The sequence below is a fragment of the Dendropsophus ebraccatus genome, chromosome 12 (genome assembly GCF_027789765.1).
Source record: "Dendropsophus ebraccatus isolate aDenEbr1 chromosome 12, aDenEbr1.pat, whole genome shotgun sequence".
Lineage (NCBI taxonomy): Eukaryota > Metazoa > Chordata > Amphibia > Anura > Hylidae > Dendropsophus > Dendropsophus ebraccatus.
The window spans coordinates 69,372,622-69,384,771 of NC_091465.1; the positions used below are offsets into that span (position 1 = coordinate 69,372,622).

Consider the following 12,150-nt stretch of genomic DNA (forward strand, 5'->3'; position numbering starts at 1 on the left):
ACACTGGTGGGAACAGTCCTGACCCCAACTGAGAATCTCCCCGGTTCTCCAGTCCAGCTGAGGGGCATGTTCTTGTAGCCACGGGAGTCCCAGGAGGACCGCGGGGGAAGAATGGGGCAGGACGTAGAAGGATATCTCTTCTTGATGTGAAGGACCCACCTGGAGGACTAAAGATGCGGTCTGGTAGTACACACGGTCGGTAAGAATTTCGCCCGTGACCGAGGAGATAGTCAGGGGCCTGGCTAGTCGGGTCACGGGTAGCCGCCATCTTTGGACCAATGTTGCCGCAATAAAACTGCCTGCTGACCCAGAATCGAGGAAGGCAGTAGTCAGATGATTTTGTCCTGAGGGAGTCCGGATGGAAACTGGCATAGACAGACTTGGAATGGTGGCATTTACACCTAGGGACACCTGTCCCACCGGACCTAGGTGCGAGCATTTTCCGGATGTTTGGGGACGTAGGGGACATCCCAGCCGGAAGTGATCGGAACCACCGCAATAGAGACAGAGATTCTGCTCCAGGCGCCGGATTCTTTCATCAGGCGTCAGGTGAGCCCGTTCCACCTGCATAGGAATCTCAGGAGAGGGTTGGGACATCGAAAGGTCAGGATTCTGGAAAACTGGCGCCAGCTGGGGATGGCGACGGGAACGGGTTAGTAAATGTTCATGCCGAACCTCCTCCTCCCTCTCCGAAAAACGAGTATCAACTCGGGTGGCCAGTAGAATGAGTTCGTTCAGGGAGGTAGGCAGGTCTCGGGCAGCGAGCACGTCTCTCACACGACTAGACAGGCCCTTCTTGAAGGTGGCCAATAGGGCGGCCTCGTTCCAGTCCAATTCAGCTGCCAGGGTGCGGAACTGGATGGCGTAGTCACCAACAGAGGAGCTGCCTTGAGAGAGGTTGAGGAGAGCAGTCTCGGCTGAAGAAGCACGGGCAGGTTCCTCAAAGACGGAGCGAAACTCGAATAGGAAGGCCCGGAGATTGGCAGCAACAGGATCATCACGGTCCCACAGTGGCGTGGCCCAGGCCAGGGCTCTACCTTCTAATAGGCTGATGATGAAAGCCACTTTAGAGCGCTCGGTGGAAAACTGACTACTCAAAAGTTCAATGTGCATGGTGCACTGAGTCAGGAATCCTCTGCACAACTTAGAGTCCCCAGAGTACTTGCTTGGGAGGGCCAGTCGGAGTGAAGAAGCAGCGTCAGGAGATGGTGTGCGCTGGGCAGTAGTCTGCTGCTGTAAGGCGGCAGTGAGTTGCTGGATCTGCTGTGACTGTTTCTGGATTTGTTGAGCCTGTTGCGCGACCACTCTGGCGACGTCACGGAGATCTGGCACCTCGCCGGGATCCATGGTTGGAGCCTACTGTAACGCCCGGAGTAGTGGATCCACTGGACCGGCACCAGCGATGGCACAAACCTCACCAGGGAGCGGAGTCTAAGGGGCCGCTGGTTTTCACCAGAGCCCGCCGCAAGGCGGGATGGACTTGCTGCGGCAGGCGACCCCCAGGTCGCTACCCCTGGCTTGGTTGCTGGTGTCGGCAGGCGAGGCGTGGCAGGAGCAGTAGGCAGGAGATGGCACTGGCAATGATCTGCAGGTGAGAGCGCACGTGACAGGCAGAACGCAGGAACAGATGGAGTGACAGGGAAACAGGAACCAGGAACAGGGACTAGGGACCGGGTAACGGACAGGACTCAGGAACAGGGACTTGGGACCAGGTAACGGACAGGACACAGGAACAACAGGGAGCTGGGCCAAACGCTATAGGAAGCATGTAGAGGCTCCAACACTAAGGACAGGGCATGCTGGGATTTATAGGGGAGTGATTGGGTGCAATTACCAATTAGGAGCGCACTGCCCCTTTAAATCTGAGACAGCCGGCGCGCGCGCGCCCTAGGAGGCGGGGACGCGCGCGCCGGCCGGCACAGCGGGAGACAGGAGCGTGGAGAGGTGAGGCGCCCCCCGGGGCCGAGGTGACAGCAGCGCCGGGTCCCCGACTATGGACACCGGCTGCTGCATAGGGCAGGTAGCGGTCGCGGCGGCGGCCCGGAACGCGGGACGCCGCCGCGGCCGTAACAGATAGATAGATAGATAGATAGATAGATAGGAGATAGATAGATAGCCAGATAGATAGATAGATAGATAGATAGATAGATAGATAGGAGATAGATAGATAGATAGATAGATAGATAGATAGATAGATAGATAGATAGGAGATAGATAGATAAATAGATAGATAGATAGGAGATAGATAGGAGATAGATAGATAGATAGATAGATAGATAGATAGATAGATAGATAGATAGAGAGATAGATAGATAGATAGATAGATAGGAGATAGATAGGAGATAGATAGATAGATAGATAGATAGATAGATAGATAGATAGATAGATAGATAGGAGATAGATAGATAGATAGATAGATAGATAGATAGATAGAGAGAGATAGATAGATAGATAGATAGAGAGATAGATAGATAGGAGATAGATAGAAAGATAGATAGATAGATAGATAGATAGATAGATAGATAGGAGATAGATAATAGATAGGTAGCTAGATAGATAATAGATAGGTAGCTAGATAGATAATAGATAGGCCCATTTAGTGCCCCATCCCGCTGCTTTTGCTGCTGCAGGCCTATCGGCATTCATCTTCACTGGGCTGACTGACGTCACTTCCTGTATTTGGCCTTTTTTTTTTAGACCAAATGGCCTTAGTGACGGAGCCTTGACTGCAGTTTTCCATAAAGAGAGACACCTAGTGGCCGAATTTATAGCATAGTATTTTATATTAAAAAAAATGGCAAAAAAAAGAAAATTAAAATGCAGATGTCGTATATCACCTTCCCGGCGGATTTACATTTTATTAATTTTTTTTTTATTAATAACAACAGAGCCCATTTAAAGTAGTTATCCAGAATTAAAAAAACATGGGCACTTTGTTCCAGAAACAGCACCGCTCTTGGGTGTGAGTTTTGTAGGTCTGTTTCATTGAAGTGAATGAAGCTGAATTGTAATACCACACACAACCAAAGGACCAAAGGGTGGTGAAAGCAACTGTTCTTTATATAATCCTGGATAACACTTTTACAACCAGTAAGACCTTTTTTTATTATTTTGCAGTACTTCTAAGGCAGACCACACTCAGTTAAAATAATATTAAAGGGGTACACCAATGGAAAAAAAAATCTTTCAAATGATATTTGTAATTTACTTTTATTAAAAAAATTCCAAGTCTTCCAGTACTTATCAGTTGCTGTATGTCCTGCCCGGAAATGGTGTATTCTTTGCAGTCTGACACAGTGCTCTCTGCTGCCACCTCTGTGCATGTCAAGAACTGTCCTGAGTAGTAGCCAATCCCCATAGAAAACCTCTCCTGCTCTGAACAATTCCTGACATAGAGGTGGCAGCAGAGAGCACTGTGTCAGACTGGAAAGAATACACCACTTCCTACAGGTCATACAGCTGGTGATAAGTACTGGAAGACTTAAAATTTTTAAGAAGAAGTAAATTACAAATCGCTGGCACTTTCTGGCACCGGATACGATGAGCTGACACAGGTAAGAGAATGTAATACGATCCCTCTAATTCGGCATCTGATAATGCGGAAAATCTGATAATCCAGCATTCAGGTTTTTTTTTAGTGTTTCGGACACGTCTTAATAATATAATGGCTTCACTTGAAGCACGGAGGCCAGAGACATAATGTGAGGCTCACATACAGAGGTTCTTGGCTACGATGGGAAAAAATCTTTCCAGTCCAATTGTTCCCATGCTGGCAAATATCTCGTAGCGGCTCAGATGGTCGCCCCAATTAACGACTACCAGGGCATCCGTCTGGGGCCAAACCCTTAATCCACAAGCCCAGCCTAACACATGGCCAAGCCCAATTATTACCAAATGTTTCTCCTATCGTCCTGCCGTTCCCAGTCAACCTGTTATCACTCCCACGCTCACCAGTAGATGCTTATCGTATATATGGACAGCTGGTCCAGTGCCGCAGCTCAGCTCTTTAGTGTCCCCTTAGCACGAAGCCATAAAACTGAATAGCAGTACAAGGATGTGGGGGTTGAGGAAGATGTAATGGTGGATTGGATGAGGGATAAGGACAGGTTCCAAAAAATGATACACAATAGCTGCCACAGGCAGCCAGCTGTCTCTGATTGATTTGTTCTTTCACAGAACGCTACATAATGTATGCACCCCCTCAACCTATTGAAGCTCTGCCAGAAAGGAGAAGACGCACATATGTGGACTTAGCGAAGGGGTTAAAATAAAGACAAAGCCCTTTAAAAAAGCCGTGTCATGATTCTGCTTTGAGGACTCAGCTGCTCGAATGTTTATAAACAATGGGGCCGGGCGTCATGTGTTCAGGCCCGCTATGGGCAGATAGAGCCGAGCTGAGTTTGTCTGGCACCAATCATCACCATGTGTTGTATGGGGTTTTACATAGGACTGCAGGTATAAAGTGTCTGGCTGGGTTCACACTGTGCTTTTTTTTAAGTTTTAAAATATATTTTAGAAAAAAATAGTAAAATACTTTGATCATCAGTATCTACCACGATAAAAATATATTTTAAAAATTGTGTTTACTTTACCGCGGTTATGGCCAGCTGTCAAAATAAAATCCCATTGCAAAATTGGCATAGGCATGGTCTTTACCAATGCATAAAAATGCACAGTGTGAACCTAGACTTCTGGTAGATTACATGGGTAGGTACACACCTGATCCGAGACTATAATATGGCGCGGGCAATGGGCACCTACAACCATTGGATCATTCATTTGGTCCTTTACTTCCATCATTGTCCCCTATTACATGGCAATATGCCGCCAATAAGCCATGAGTATTGAACCTGCTAAAAAAGATCCGCCCATTGGGCTGCGATACTACCGCATTTCTGATGCAAATGGCTGAAATTAAAGTTAATAATTCGATTTAAAAAAAAAAAAATCTCTGCAAAGATGTGAACAATATCGGCCATAATAGGGCCCTATGTACAGTTAATGCGTAAGCCATAAGGGATGACAAACTCAGCTCTGCTACATCTTTATGTACCATGTTTCTTAGAGGCTTTTGTTCTCAAGCAAGATTACACATCACACACTGGGGGGGGGGGAATTAAAAATGTGTGTATATATATATATATATATATATATATATATATATATAGGGGGCGGGAATATATATATATATACATATATTTGAATTTTTTATTTTATTTATTTTATTTAGTCATCCTGACTGCTGCAATGAGAATAGAAACCCTAATATGGGGTCTTGTACGGATGTTATTTTGCCTTAAAGGAAATAATTGTACCTACAACTATAGCTCCTATGATGGCTAACTACCACTAAATGACTACTGAGACATGGTTCATCACTTCCCACTATATTAATACACAGATGCAGTAGAGCTGAACTTGTCATTTTTAAATAACCCTTTGTGATATTACATTGTGTTATATAAACATAGGTGCATCAAGAGTCATTTGGTGAAGCTACAGGGCAGTGCAGTTATTTTTTTTTTAGTAATAACACAGATAAAATGACAATTTCAGCTCTGCTACATTAACACAAACCTATGCTGCTAATAATTCCAGATGGGATTGTATATGGCCATATAATGAGATTGTGTTGTACACCCCAGTGGAGGACTCTCTTTTGTTTCAGCTATTGGCATCCTTAAATAGGAAATATTAAGGAAGAGACCAGTTTGCATCTTCTTGCTGAAATCTTCTATGTTTATTCTCCACATCCACAGGTATAGCAGAGCTGCGTTTGTCATGTGATGAATCCTGGCACTGATTACGTCCTAGGATTCTAAGCAAACGATAATGAGAACAAGTAGGTGCCAACCGACAACCTCAGCTCTGCTACATCTCTACCCCCAACCCTAAAAGTAATCATGAAACGACAACAGTTTTTCGGTATAAAAGTCATATAGTTTACTTTCTCTTGCTCATATAGCAATATTCTGTACATTTGTTTGCAAAACAATAAAAACAAATAAAAAACTGTACATGCATAGTTATTGGAAAAATACTTTTATCTCTCCAAACGGAGACATACGTATAACCTCTAGAACCGTTTCCTAGCCAGTATTATGGCTTAACATTGGAGTACATCCAACATGTTATATAAATATATAACTTATTTTAATGCTTTCTTATGTTACATAGTTGCTGTACATAATGGTGGTATATATATCAAAATATATATAAAACAGTGCAAAACAACTGGGTTACACAAACAAATGCTACATACAAAACATCTGTACACGCCTATCGGTTTGCATAAGCTAAACCAGGGGGTCGGCATCCCTTCGCATTTCCCTGTGTTGCTCAACTACAACTTCCAACAGCTCGGACTCAACCGAGCGGGTTTGTAGTGTGGCAGGACGTGGGCAGCTAAAGGGGGACCCTCCCCAAGCTATAGTTTCAGATAGTAGGTTGTTGCTACATTCACAGCACTGACACAGACAGGACAGATGGATGCCACCCTCTGCCAGCTTGGCATTCTTCCTTAGCAAAAAAAAAAAAAAAAAAAGAAGCCAGTATAGACATCCAAGTGTGCGGATAGAGTGCGTGCAATACTAGGAAGTCCTCAACCGCTGCAGATTTTGACAAGTCCACATCCAAGGCTGGCGAATTGCTTCCAGATAAGAAGCTACAGAGTCTGAGTATTATTATGGGGGTGGGTAATGTAGTCCTGTTTGCGACCTCTTTTTCCCCTTCGCTCCGCGTTCTTGGTCTGGTAAGGGATACTTGTTGAGGGTTGTACTACTATCAGTCCCTGATCAGTAAGAAAAGACCTAAAAAAGCAAAGAAAAAAAAAGATAAGCGGTTATTATACAATATAGTCGGTTACAGGGAGAGGTCTAGTAGTGCACAGCTGAGCCCTCCCCCCCTCCTTCCATAGCTCTCAGCCATTAGAAGACCCTGCCCTTGTTTATCTTGTGAGCAGTCTCTCTCCAGCCCTGGTCCCCCTCCCCCACCTTCTTCCCCTCTCCTAACCCCCCTTTCCCGCCAGTACAGCTTGTTTTGCAACTTTTTTTTTTTTCTTTAAAGAACTTTCCAAGGAGGAGCTAAAGAGATTGAGTAACACTGCCTGGAAAAAAAAAAGCCTATCATGTGCAGAGTCACCAACTCCCACTTTCTACAACCAAAACAACCTCAGGAGCACAACTCTGCACTTCTGCAAATTGCTTACAACCCCATGCCCCCCCTCCCCGACCCACAAACCCAACTGTCCTTAGGTCACACCAGCAGCTTCATAGTCACAAACAGATAGAGAACTCACCAGAGATTCATCTGATCTTCTTCCTAGGGGTCTGCTCCAAAGTGCAAAGAGGGTGGTGGGCAACTTTTATGCTGTCAGTCTTGGGGGCTTGTGTTCTCTTTCTTTTGGGGAAATAATCTAAACCAAGATGAGAATGACAATGGTTAGAGGAGAAGAGTAAGTAGCGACAATGATGTCAGACTGTTATACAATGTAGCTGTTCTAGTATATAGTATTATAGAGAGATCTTACCAGTTATGGAAGTGCTGGTCTCCCTCTTCCTGAGCTGGGATGAAGTGGAGTGTGTTGATGTCTTAGAGGGTCCTTTAACTCCTTGGCACTTCTTGACAGCTTTGTCTGCGTTCTCCTTTGCACACTCCTGGTTCTCTTGCACAGTCTCTGCTGGGGACTCCTCTCTGGTATCTGGCACAGGTAGCCTAATACTTGTTTGCCTGGATACTGGGGTGGCACTGGCAGGGCACAGTCTGCTCTCCCTATAAAAGCTTGGCATCTCCTTGCTTTCCAAAGGCTCCCAACAGAAAGTCCCCTTGAGTGGTGTCCCAGACTCAAAATCAAAGTTCCATCTTTGACAGTCAGATGCTTGGATCTCCTTGAGTTGCCTCTTCAGCTCAGATCTCAGCTCGTCGTGGTCGATGGGGCCAAATAAACTTCTGCAAACTCCCCTTCCAGCTGCCCCCATGCCCATCCTGGGCAGCAGTAAGGCTGGCATGCTGTCCTCCTGCAGAGCAATGTTGGCCATATCTGTTGTTGATGTTTACTAGGCAGTAGTAGTAGTAAGAGTGAAGGCTGAGTGCTCTCTGGTTATGTCTGGGCAGGGTTTGGGAAGCTTATATAGAAAGGGAGCAGGAGTGGAGAAGAGGAGGGGAGAGAAGAGGAGAGGAGGGGATTGCTAGAGAAAAACACTGTGATGACTGGGCAGGGACAGGAGGGAGGAGGGCCTGGGGATAGCTCCTTTCTTTACCTTTTTGGTTTCCAACAAGGGTGGAGCTCCAGGTCAGGTTAGAAGAAAAAAAACACCCCCCCCCCCCCCCTCCTTCTACAATCCACTGCCAGCTCTACTCCCCATTCACTATACACAAAGGGGAGGGGTAGGAAGGTTACTTCTTATGGAGACAGGAGGGGGTAGTAACATTGACTTATAAACTGTAACTGATATTTTCTTCTTTGTCTCCTCTCCTGCCCTGTATTATTCCATCTTCCTGAGTGGATCCCAAAGGGCATCATATTCTGTCTCCCCCTGGATTTCATTCTATTTAACCCATTCAGCTGCAGGGCTCAATAAAGAACTATATTATCCCTGCTGCTAGGAAGGACTGCAGACAATCAGAGGAAGGAAGAAAACAGATGGTGTCCAGTGCAGGGGAGAAAACCCTGGGACCATATAGATTGGAGGACTGTCAGGTGTCTGCTGGATGGGGCAGAAATGGGATATGGGATTTAGGGCCCTATTCCAGGGGACGATTATCGTTCGCATAATCGTTAACGATAAACGATCCAAATGACCGCTATTGCGAAAGACCTGAAATTGTTCACCCGTTTACATGGAACGATAATCGTTACTTATGATCGTTCTTGCGGTCGTCTTGTCGTCGCTATTGCGTTCGTCACTACTGCAAAGGACAGAATGACGTCTTATTCAATGCGAACGATTTGCGAACGAGCAACGATAAAAATAGGTCCAGGTCTAATTAAACGATCAACGATTTCTCTTTAACTGCTATTCAGACGAACGATTATCGTTAAGATTTGAACAATATAACGATAATCTGAACGTTAATCGTCCCGTGGAATAGGGCCCTTAGTTATAAAATCCTTGTCTCATAGGACAGGACTAACAAGGTCCCCTCTATGTGCTGCTTATGGTTATATATACAGTCTATGTGTGACTATGGACATACAGATATAGATATACTGGAGATGCATTGTTCCTACAGGACACAGATATAACATTGAGGCCAAATCCCCAAACCACACACATAACTGGCACCTAATGCTTCCCCCCACCTCACAGCTTACAGGACCTACAGATCTGCTGCATCCGGCCGTAAGCTCATACGTAGTGTGCACTGTGCGGGCGTATATCGTATACTTTTTAAGCGAACGCATCAACCTCAAAACTACGTGCGTATATTCGCGGTTCGCACTACGGCCGGAATCATACGCAGTGTGGATATAGCCTGAAGGATACAAATATACACAGAATATTAATACATCAGTACATTAAAGGAGTTTTCCAGCTCCATTATTTACCAATACAGTATTTATTTATTTATTTAATTATTTAATTAAATTTATTTATGTATTTATTTTATTTTATTTTAAATAGTAGTTTCCAATAACATAAATCAGGGATGGGGAACCTTTGGCCCTCCAGCTGTTGCAAAACTACAATTCCCATCATGCCTGGACAGCCAAAGCAAAGCTTTGGCTGTCCAGGCATGATGGAAATTGTAGTTTTGCAACAGCTGGAGGGCCGAAGGTTCCCGATCTCTGACATAAATGGACAGGTCCCTGATCTTCTTCCTGGAGAAAACTCCTGTGGAGTCAGCGGCCACCGCAGAGACATGTCGTCCTCACAAATATCACCACTGCGGACAGTGATTATCAGCACCAATCATACAGACGTCCGTACAAATGACAGTCGCAGGTACTAAGGCCCCTTCCCTCCCCTGATGGGTTGGATAGACCATCAATATTTAAAGGGGTTATCAACAATAAGTTAAACATAGTTGTTTTCTTCCAAAAACAGCGCCATATCTAGTCACAGGTTGTGTGTGGTATTACAGCTTCAATGGAACTGAGTAGCAATAACTTGCAGAAACTTCGGACAAGTGGGGCGCTGTTTCTGGAAGAAAGCAGCTATGTTTTCCAAATCCTAGAGAACCCCTTTAAGTTATGGAAACTCCCTTTAAATCTGCAGGTTAATCAAAATGATATCACAATGAGTTACCCTGACACCTCCATATGTCTGAGGAAAGTGGCACAGTGGGAGGATAAAGAACACATAAGACCTCTTGTTCCACAACTATGGACATTCGGCTACATGTATAGTCATGCATGGGTTAGATTTTGCTCTTTGTCTGTTCTAGTTTCACCTGATAAACCTCTTAGATTTTTCTGAGATTTAGTGTATGTCATATTACCACTGGAGATGTCACTGACCCATATGAGGTGGAAGACTTCCCCTAGCAGTGATGTGTGATGGAGAGATGCCTGGGCAAGTCCTCAGAGGATGCTTAGTAAGCCTGAACGGCACAAAGTCACATGCCTGTGTCTTCAGCAGTGCTGTGTGTGTACGGTATATATAGGAGTGCTGAAATATACCGTGTGTGTACGGTATATATAGGACTGCTGATCTGTTATGTATATGGAGTAGTGCTGTGTATGTGTGTACGGTATATATAGGAGTGCTGATCTGTTATGTATATGTAGCAGTGCTGTGTGTGTACGGTATATATAGGAGTGCTGACCTGTTATGTATATGTAGCAGTGCTGTGTGTGTACGGTCTATATAGGAGTGCTGATCTGTTATGTATATGTAGCAGTGCTGTGTGTGTACGGTCTATATAGGAGTGCTGATCTGTTATGTATATGTAGCAGTGCTGTGTGTGTACGGTATATATAGGAGTGCTGAAATATACCGTGTGTGTACGGTATATATAGGACTGCTGATCTGTTATGTATATGGAGTAGTGCTGTGTATGTGTGTACGGTATATATAGGAGTGCTGATCTGTTATGTATATGTAGCAGTGCTGTGTGTGTACGGTATATATAGGAGTGCTGACCTGTTATGTATATGTAGCAGTGCTGTGTGTGTACGGTATATATAGGAGTGCTGATCTGTTATGTATATGTAGCAGTGCTGTGTGTGTACGGTATATATAGGAGTGCTGATCTGTTATATATATGTAGCAGTGCTGTGCGTGTACAGTATATATAGGACTGCTGATCTGTTATATATATGTAGCAGTGCTGTGTGTGTACGGTGTATATAGGACTGCTGATCTGTTATGTATATGTAGCAGTGCTGTGTGTGTACGGTGTATATAGGACTGCTGATCTGTTATATATATGTAGCAGTGCTGTGTGTGTACGGTCTATATAGGACTGCTGATCTGTTATGTATATGTAGCAGTGCTGTGTGTGTACGGTGTATATAGGAGTGCTGATCTGTTATGTATATGTAGCAGTGCTGTGTGTGTACGGTATATATAGGAGTGCTGATCTGTTATATATATGTAGCAGTGCTTTGTGTGTACGGTATATATAGGAGTGCTGATCTGTTATGTATATGTAGCAGTGCTCTGTGTGTACGGTGTATATAGGACTGCTGATCTGTTATATATATGTAGCAGTGCTGTGTGTGTACGGTCTATATAGGACTGCTGATCTGTTATGTATATGGAGTAGTGCTGTGTATGTGTGTACGGTATATATATGACTGCTGATCTGTTATATATATGTAGCAGTGCTTTGTGTGTACGGTATATATAGGAGTGCTGATCTGTTATGTATATGTAGCAGTGCTGTGCGTGTACAGTATATATAGGACTGCTGATCTGTTATATATATGTAGCAGTGCTGTGTGTGTACGGTCTATATAGGACTGCTGATCTGTTATGTATATGTAGCAGTGCTGTGTGTGTATGGTATATATAGGACTGCTGATCTGTTATGTATATGTAGCAGTGCTGTGCGTGTACCGTATATATAGGAGTGCTGATCAACACTGTATGTGTGTACGGTATATATAGGAGTGCTGATCTGTTATGTATATGTAGCAGTGCTGTGTGTGTGTGTGTGTACGGTATATATAGAACTGCTGATGTATTTACGGTATATAGGAGTGCT

The 12,150-nt window shown here is 44.4% G+C and overlaps 1 protein-coding gene across 1 annotated transcript; it reads right to left on the minus strand.

Moving 5' to 3' along the window:
* Window positions 1–5,918: 5,918 nt before the first annotated feature.
* LOC138768936 (cyclin-dependent kinase inhibitor 1B-like) lies at window positions 5,919–8,121 on the minus strand. The gene is made up of 3 exons (XM_069947011.1): window positions 7,529–8,121; window positions 7,298–7,414; window positions 5,919–6,809 (listed from the first exon to the last, which is right to left on the minus strand). The coding sequence occupies exons 1-2, from the start codon at window positions 8,034–8,036 to the stop codon at window positions 7,305–7,307; spliced, it is 618 nt and encodes a 205-aa protein (XP_069803112.1). The 5' UTR covers window positions 8,037–8,121; the 3' UTR covers window positions 5,919–6,809; window positions 7,298–7,304.
* Between the last annotated feature and the right edge of the window lie 4,029 nt (window positions 8,122–12,150).